The sequence below is a fragment of the Pinus tabuliformis genome, chromosome 8 (assembly GCF_031772625.1).
Source record: "Pinus tabuliformis cultivar Carrire ecotype Pingquan chromosome 8, CPIR1, whole genome shotgun sequence".
Classification (NCBI taxonomy): Eukaryota; Viridiplantae; Streptophyta; class Pinopsida; order Pinales; family Pinaceae; genus Pinus; species Pinus tabuliformis.
Genome location: NC_142294.1, coordinates 353,232,565 through 353,242,082, shown reverse-complemented (window position 1 = coordinate 353,242,082; position 9,518 = coordinate 353,232,565). Strand labels below are relative to the sequence as shown.

At 37.0% G+C, this 9,518-nt stretch overlaps 1 protein-coding gene across 1 annotated transcript; it reads right to left on the bottom strand.

Annotated features, from left to right (window-relative positions):
* Nucleotides 1-3,680: 3,680 nt before the first annotated feature.
* On the bottom strand, nt 3,681-4,646 carry LOC149235594 (uncharacterized). The gene is made up of 2 exons (XM_089368601.1): nt 4,507-4,646; nt 3,681-4,125 (listed from the first exon to the last, which is right to left on the bottom strand). Exons 1-2 carry the CDS (start codon nt 4,644-4,646, stop codon nt 3,681-3,683), a joined length of 585 nt encoding a protein of 194 aa, XP_089224727.1.
* Between the last annotated feature and the right edge of the window lie 4,872 nt (nt 4,647-9,518).

The following is a 9,518-nucleotide window of genomic DNA, read 5'->3' as shown; positions in this document are numbered from 1 at the left end:
CATGAGACTCATCGGCTTCTAGTGCCTCCATAGTCATCTCGAAGCCATGCAGATTTTTTGAAAGGCTGACTAGCTGGTTTACTTCTAAAAAATTCAAGGATTCGATGACAAGGTTTCCATGGAGTTTGAAAGGTCCTTTTGTAATTCCTTAGCTTTGGGGGAACACATTCCTGTTTAAGAAGCCATTATTGCGAGGGTGAATGGGTTGCCTATATATGGCAAGAGATGGTTTCAAGTGGTGAACCATGGTAAACAATGCACGACTAGATTTTTTGGCAGCTGATAAAACTTTTGTTTACTCAGGGAAAGGAGTTAAGAGGATGTCCCTATCCTATTGACCACAAATTTTGTATTTATTATTTCTTTCATTGCAACATCTCCCGTAGATATTGATGATGTTCATGAGCCTATTTTTGGTTCTCTTCTTTATGGAAACAATATTATCTATGACGCCATTATTCCTACATTTGAAACTATTAGTTTTTACTTCTATCCCATGGGGGAAGTAGCTTTCATTGATGAATGGCTACAAAAAAGGGACCCTATGAGCCAATCATTCATGTTGTTTATGTAGTGTCCACACACCATGGATATTTGATGGTTTATCATAGCAAGACACTCTATGATGGGTTTCATAGATACCCAACCTATGCCAACAAGTTGCATTCTATTTTCAAAGCTTGTAAGTAGTCTAAGAATAATATTCAAGCCTATTGTGACATGTTGCACTCACATGCTTATCTGAGTGTTGAGAAGCATACTTTCTTCGCACTTTGTTTGACCCTCTCCTTAAATTATCACCTCAAAGGAAGGCTTCAACCGTGTTTGTGAGGTGTGAGATTGATATCCTTTTACCAAAGACCAAAGGCATCTTTTATATCCTAGTTATATTTATATTTTCCCTCATTTTGCTCATTTCCTTTTGTTATATGTATGTGTGGATATGTAAATACCTTTGTTATCCTTTATAGGAGGATTATGACATTGTACGTGAGTAAGGAAGCCTAACCCCTTTTGATTTGTCTGCATATTATTTTATCTTTTTTCACATATTCTAATAACATTGTTTATCATATATTTCACATAATCATGGCCTCTTGTGCTCCTAAGAGGTCAATCATTTTTCATTCTACTACGTTAACTTGAACACTGAACACAATTGGCAATACCATTTAAATGCTTGACAATTAAACAAAATTTGCAATATAAAAATTAAAAATACTTTTAAGTTGAAAACATAATCAAGAATGATTTTTAATTGATTGAATATTTTTATTTTTTAAAATAAAAAGGTGGATTAACTATTGAAAATCCAAAGATATCTAAAAAAGTGAAATTGATTTCTTTATAAATCACCACTAATATTTTTTGGTTTGCTAAGTTGTGTGAGTCTTGAGATGACTACACACTTAACTTTTGGCCTGATTAATCAAGACCTAGGGGCATCTAAACCATTAAAATCATGAGGGGATCACACCTGAGTTGGGCCACAATAACCCTTAACATGACTAGATTTTTGCCTACATAATTTCTAATTAGTGACCTTAACACCACTAAGTGTTTTAACAATACACCATGTCATAAAATTTATTCTATGCCCATGAACATAAATTACCACTAATTATTTTAAATAATTTACTTTTATTTATCTTATTTATAAATTTTAATTAAAAATTATTAGTTCAATACTATAATCTCCACTCACTTTAATCTTACTTTAATTAATAGTGTATGAAAAATCTTAATTTAAATTAAAAATAATAGTCCAATTTTACCACTTTCCCTAGACCCACCCTCCAACCCATTTGATGTGGAATGGAGAAAATTTTTAGGGCTTACACAATCGACCCAAAAAAACCAAAACCAACCCAAAAAACCAAAACCAAACTAAAACCAAGAAAATGAAAACAAAACCAAAACCAACCCAAAACAAAGAAAATGAAAATTAAAGCGGTTGGATTAAAAAGTTAAATAGATTTAAGCGGGAACTTAACATATAGATTTCATGAAAATTAAAGTGGTTGGATTAAAAAGTTAAATAGATTTAAGTGGGAACTTAACATATAGATTTAAGCCTGGAGGAGACATTTATAAAAACCCTCTTCTTCTATGTTCAGTGTTGATAATGCACCTCATGAGCCCAGACAATGAGCAGAGAGGCCATGCCGAAGTGTTGTTCAACATCTGCAAGGAGAAGTACCTAGATGAAGCTCGTTCATGTCCAGGAGAAGCACCTGGATGAAGCTCATTCATGTCCATCAATCGCATTTTCTTGTCGAAATCTGGGCTATGGCTGTGATTCTCATGAGGTAGAAAATCACATGGTATGGGACATACATATGGCCACCATTGGCAATGCCCTAGCGACCATGACCAACTTCGAATCGCTGCCCTCGTGACCATGACCAACTTCTTCTAGATGATCAAGACACCGCAAGACCGTGAGAGATTCAGCTATGACCTAATCCCTCCCATGACTCTCAGGAATTCAATAGGGAACAAGGAGGCCATGACCCAAGAGGCTTTCCAGATGTTTATCGAGTTGGTGGGCATTGAGCCACCGTTCCTCCACTGGCAGATCGTTAAAGTGGGAGGAAGCATGCTACAGATCGCTGAGGTGGAGACTCCAGAAGAGGGAACTCAAAATCTTGTCATGGAGTTCATTATTACCCTCGCAAAGGCCTGAGAGCACACCCCCTAAATGATGCCCAAGTTCCCTCAGTTCATTGGCAAGCCTTTTGCCATTCTTATCAAATGCTTCTTAATATCCAGGATGATCTTACCTAGCATGCTATCAATATTGAAGACGAGGATTCTAGTGAATCAAGTAATTATAGTGTTGGCTAAGAGTTCTTGGATCGCTTTGGCTATTTCTCTGGGAGGAAATACCATCGTTCCCACTGCCTCCAAGTTGTTTCCTACATATTTGGCTGAACCTGATTGACGAAAAAATCATGATTCCTCTCACCTAGATCGCAGAAGGCTATGCCAAGGTATGCCCACATTGAATCTGCATTTTTCATCTTTTCTTATGTAGAAAGTTGACTCTAGAAACACACATCAAGATCAACGGATGTGTCATATAACAAACAACTCTTTTAGCTCAGGTGCTAGGCCCTGAAAGTTATTTATTGCACAAAAAATTGACCCATATTTGGACCTAGCCTCATCAATCCCAATATGCCAATCCATGCTGGATGCAGGGAGTATGGAAGTGGTAGAGAGTGCGACTGGGAAGTTGAGTCAAGGCTGAGCGGCCCAACCAAATACTAAAATATTACCCAGAGTGAAAGGAAATCACTGATAGAGTGAGAAAGAAGCACCAGTAAATCAAGGTGGATAGAGAGAGGTGGAAGTGCCCTGCAACAAGCAAGAGGGGGAGGAAGTGGATTCATCAGACCCCGATACATAAAATGGTAATTAGATGACAGAGACAATTGGCAGCTCACCTAGGTATCTTTCTCGCCCAGCCACTTCATCACTACTGAGCTGGATAGTCTTCTATCACTAGGCTCACCAACCAACCTGAACGGGTGAAAAATCCCACCCATCTATTGCAATTACAAAATTGTTAGTACCAACAAAATAGACTAATCCAATGATACTTTCAATTTGGAAGAAAGCCAATTCTAATTTTGGCAAGAACACAAGGAACATATCTCCTGTTTCTTGTTTTGTCATTAGACTGCTGACATGCAAATATGAATATATCGATTCCGCAACAACAACAACCCAACAAAGAAATTCATTGCCTGACAATATCCAATAGATGGATTGTGGCATGCATATGTAGAGAGCAGTCGCCGCAAGGCATTTTGGCCATCTTCACCCAGTGCTGGATGACCTGGAAATGTTCGAGGAAAATCCTTCTCTATCTGGTTGGTCCATTTATCGATCATGATTGTTTTAGGAAGACTACAGTTCTTGGCATTGTTGGGAATCCCATTGCTCTCCTCCTTTAAATCTCTTCCTTGTTCAAGCAATGCACTATAATTTCCATCTTCTCTACGTCGAGCTTTTGCTCCCACAAAAGATTGCCAAAGATCTCCTATCACAGCCACGGGAACACCTTCTTGTACCAGGCATTCCAATTCTTCTCTCCAAGTATATGAGTCTCTTCCAGGTCTGAATGAATTCGTAGCAGAATCACTATTTGAACTATTAACTGAGAATGCATCAAAGATAGAATCTGACTACTCCACATCATAAAATTCTTCATCTGAATCATCTTCTGAAATACCAGATTTGGATCTGTTTGGACTGTCAAGTTTAACGGATGAACGATCATTGATCTCATGGTCGACATCCTTATGTGTTGTCAAGGTTTTTGTTCTACTCTTTTCAAAACTCAAGCGTCATTCTAAAGCTACAAGAGAAGGCCTTATTTGGGACTAGCTTCGAACTTTATTAAATGCCTTGCCATGTTGTTCACTTGCTACCATATCTGAGGGAGGTTCTTGGGTAGAATTAATGCAAGTCTCTAAGAAATTCTTCCATCTTTCTGACCTCTCCTCTTCCTCTTCCTCATAAATTTCCATGTACTCTCTGTATCTATACAAGTGCTGAGGATGAATTGTGAATCCATATATATCCCTGCTGAGCTCTGATTTGGGCAATGCAGGGCCCTCTCTTCCCTTCCCACACATACTGGCTGTGTTTTCTGCTTCATGGACTCAGTTGCATGTTCCTTTTAGTGAAGTTTGAACTGTTGTCGATTTTAAAAATACATACAATGAAGTTGATATATGTAGCCACTATGGGAGGTTAGTTGGTCAGCTAGAAAGGACCCCCATGGCAGCCAATATCCAATAAATCTCTATCACACTTTAAATCCTGAGTGAATGAATGCGGGGACCTAGTGGCTGGTCACATGGGAGTGGAGAAAGAAGAAAGAAAGAAATGCTTCTTCATTTTAATCAATTTTGCGAAAGCTAATTCATTCTTCTTTTTCTCCTGGAGGTCACAATCATTAATAGATGCCAAAGAGCGCATTTTATTAACTCACGAATATTGATTCGGTTCATTCGCCACTTTATTGCATTCTTTAGTTGGTCCAGGGATACCCAATTCAACCTTATAGTAAAGTGTTTCCTTCAACGTTGTAACCCAAACCTTGAAACATATGACCCGCTCCATTTTTACCATGAGCCAAGTGCATCATAGGACCATGTTCCCTTCCTTAAGACAAGTGAACATGAACTTTCAACGTGTCTTATCCAAGTGCACATGCAACATGACCCCGCATGTCGGACATGTGACCAACTCATTTCCCGCATTGAGGCTTATTTCGAAGACCTAAGACATGAATTTTTAGGAACCTTATAACCCTCTTGGGAGATTCTTATAACCTCCCTCATAATGTTTCATAGCTTCTTACCTCCCAATCCATTAAGAAAGATCTTGCTCCCGCACCTTACGTAGCTCCTCAAAGAATAAATGTGTGGGTCTTCGCCTTGTCCGAGGCTTGGCTCATCTCAAAGGTTGTCACCTCAACAAGTTATCATGTAACAGTTAACACTAATGATTGATCCACTTCTCCCAAGTGGGAAAAGTGATACGTGTACTATAAACTTGAGACTCACATAACAAGGGTTGGAATTTGATGGGCATTTTTCCCATCCTATGGTATTTTATGGTTAAATTTTTTAATCGACCATTTTTCGTGATGTCTGCTAAAACCTACCAAACATATTTTTGACGCTCTATCTTTTTCTGAAAACTCATTATGACTTGTTAAAGGATGCCAATTTTTGGTTACTTTTGTTAAGGCCTAGATTTTTTGCATGTGGAATGTAAGGATTCCAATTTCTGGTTCCTTCGATCAAGGCTTGAATTTTTTGCATGTGGAGTGTAATTGAGGGTGAGGAAATTTTTTGAAATGTTACTCTTAAACAAAAAAATGTGATGGGTAAGTATTTAGTTGCCCTAGTGAGATTTAGAGGGGTTAATTTAGACAATTTATTTAATTTCACTACTTATTTTTTTCACTATAGTTTGGTGGATGTCCGAATATGAGATTTTTATGAGGAAGATTGGAACAGTAACATTTTGTAATTTAAGACAGTTGGCATAAAAAAAAATTGGTGTTATATTTAGAAAATTATTTTTCTAAGTATAACTATTTTCTAAGTCTCCCTTACAAATCAAGAAACTATATAAAATTAAAGGAAAATAAATAACCATCATAAAATTTCCACTAGATAGATCAAATCAATTTAAAATTCCAAATCTATTTCGATCTTTTTCAAAAAAAAGATCACGGGTGGAATCTGCCTCCCTTCCCTTCCAAGATACTAACCCACCACCTCCCAGAGATGTTCAAGCTATCTGTTAACAACCAAGAAAGGTTTTCGAGGCCTCCTCAAGTGTATTCTCGTCATGACTATGTTTCCAGCAAACATATTATGTGAAAATATCATTAAATCTAAAGTGAAAATCTCATTAAATCTAAAGTGAATCTCATTTGACAACTTTGTCCATAATAGATCCCAAGTTTAAAACCCTGTTTTTAAAAAGAACATACACAAATGAAGCCTAACAAGTACAAAGTCATTCAAGGAAAAGAGCTATGATTGATAGCTCATCAATATCTCGAGATTGTTAATGTTTGGAGTTTTTTTTTCAATTTTTTTTAAAGCATGATTGGTGAAGGGTTAATTTATTACTGAAACATCATTCATGAAGGGTAAAATTTTAGGCATAATGTTCTTCGACTGGAAGTTTAAAGACCCAAAACGTCAAAAAAAATTGTTGACGGGTAAAAAGGAATCCAAATTCCAACCCTGCACATAACTACCAAGTGTCATGCTCTTCGGAAGGAGGATGTCAAGAAATCATCCCAGCATGATTCTTCTTCCCCCATACAAAATGTCTAGGCCCCAACTTATGACATTGATCCCAAGCTGTAGTGCTATTATCATAAGGTTGACACCCACCATGAAGATGATTGTCGGATCCTAGACAAGAAGGACATTGCTAAGTCCACTCCAAAGGACACACAACACTCTCCCCCAAAACAAGTTTATCTTCCTCTCCTGTTGGTCAAGACGGCTTAACGCTTCCTTTCCTTTCCTTAAGGCTTGTAAAGTAATACCATCTAACCTAGAAGAAACTCTTGCTTATAGAGGCACTTAATAAGTATGCATAACCCTATGAAGAACTAGGGACTTAAAATGTCCAAGTATAGAACCTTAATTATAGGTAATTAAGAAGGGGCTACCCTATCCTATGTTAGGGAATAAAGTGTGTGTGTGTGTATATATATATATACATATATATATATCTATATATAAATACATACATACATATATATATATATAGATATATATATATATATATATATATATATATATATATATATAGATATATATAGATATATATAGATATATAGATATATATATATATATATATATATATATATATATATATATATATAGATATATATATATATATCAAGGTCTTAAGGATGGAGTAAACTTATATAGAGTAAGGCGTTGATGCTAAGATCTCCTCAATCTAAGTCTATCCTTTCTAATATATATATATATGAGTATGTTAGTAAGTCTGCCCTTTACCCATACCTCCTGGGACCCCTTGAATCACTCATTAATAATACCAATAGGATAGGAGGAATACAAATAGGAGAAGGTGCTTGGTCTACAAGAGGAATATGAATAGGAGAAGGTACACAATCTGCAATAAGGGAATCCATGAATAAAGGTCCCTACCTCTAGGAATAGCCCTTCGCAACTGGAGACACTACCTAGAGGTATCATCTTGTTATATTATCTAAGTAGAAAATAGAGGAGGTAATGGCTGACCTTCCTTTCCTATATATATAGAAAGTGTGGTGACCTCGAAGGCCTGACCTTTCTATTTCAATATGCATCTATATATATTTAGGAAAGAGGGGCACCTCATAACTAATCCCGAGGATTCTCCACCTTAGTTAATAAGGATGGGTTGAGATCTCTAAGATGTGCTTATATCTAGAAGTAATTCTTATTGTATGTGTATTCTCTACCTTGCAATATGCTATTTAAGTGAGTGCTTTCCTAGGTGAGAATGAAAATAGTAATATCCCGAGTCCACAGTGAATCAGGAAAATATACCTTCTAATCTATCTAAAGGATTGGAAAGATACGGGTCGTTATGCCTTCCTTAATGTTGTTTATGTGTTCCTTAATATAGATAGGAGCAAGTATATGGATGATGAATTTACGGAAAAGAACTTCTATCACGATGTCTCACCCCACGACACACCCCTGAATATTGTAATGTCTTTGATTTTGGCTTGTCCAAGGTGTTATTCTCGCAAGGCTTATATACCTTAGATAGTTAATGAATATAATTTACCTTAGTTCATCTCGTTCCTATGCACACATACGATATGTGCTTACCGAGTATAAATCTGCCCCTGATGGAATGTGAAAGCCCCTAATGCTCAAAGAAATGATCGCCTGGGCCCACCTGACCTTACCTTGGCAAACACATTACCTAGAAGCCTTCCCTTAGTATCTTCCTACCCTATTGTAGGAAGGACCTATGGAGGAAATAAACTGAACACTATCAAGTAAATCTCTAAACTTTACTTGGATTACGTAGAATGATTACCTCTAAACAATCTAATTGCTTCCAAGCCCCTACATACCTTCCAATAAGTATAAACAACTGCATTTACGATGGTTTACTACATAAAAAATCCAGTGTGTAGGTTTCTTGATAGATTCCTCATCTATGTTTCCGAGCGGAAAAAATATTGACTAAAACCCCCTTGTGTTGACTACTTGCTTGTATTCCCTTAATACACTTGAGTAAAACTAAGTGCTTCCTCTCCTATTATGATTTGGAATAGAGCTAATGAATTATGTAGCAGAGTAATGAAACTGATAGAAAGAGTAAGCCCATATGAGCTAACTCTCTACTAGAATACTATACTATAGTAGAAATAGAAGAGCCAAATACTGCAAGCCTCTAGCTCTACCCTAGCTAAGGAGAGTATCTAATCTGTAGGGTTCCTCCAAGAATGTGTTTTGTTGTCTCGAGGAAAAAGTGCTCATGAGTATAAAGAAAATAGATGGATATCACAATAGGGCTCATCTTAATAGTAGGTGAATAAAAGGATTAAATAGAAATACTAGCCTATAAAAGTAGTGTAGGCATAGAAGATCCCAATAGGGTAACTAGTCTCCTTCCTATAGTAGGGTATAGAATATCCCAATAAGCTATACTTATAAACCAAGCTATACTTAGCAATATAATCTATAAAACCCTTTCATAATACGACATTTTCGCAAATATTCTCACATGCCTAAAAACATAGTTGTTGGCTTAATGGGGCCTGACCCAGGTTTAGAAATGTTTAGCCAAACAAATCCCGACACTACTGGCCCTTTTGGAAACAATTCGCGGAGCGCGGACTGAAGTCTCACTCGAGGTAGTATGGGAGGGTACTGGAACTAGGTTTCCGCACCCTAGGGATGTCTTGATGTGGTCTAGGTTGTCGCAGAGTGATCCTA

Bases quoted from the DNA above. Each gene is read 5' to 3' on its own strand.
- LOC149235594 (XM_089368601.1), bottom strand. From the start codon at position 4,646: ATGTGTGGGAAGGGAAGAGAGGGCCCTGCATTGCCCAAATCAGAGCTC. The intron at 4,126-4,506 runs GTCAGAAAGATG...GAATTCATTCAG, and splicing joins GAGGAAGAGGAAGAGGAGAG to ACCTGGAAGAGACTCATATA.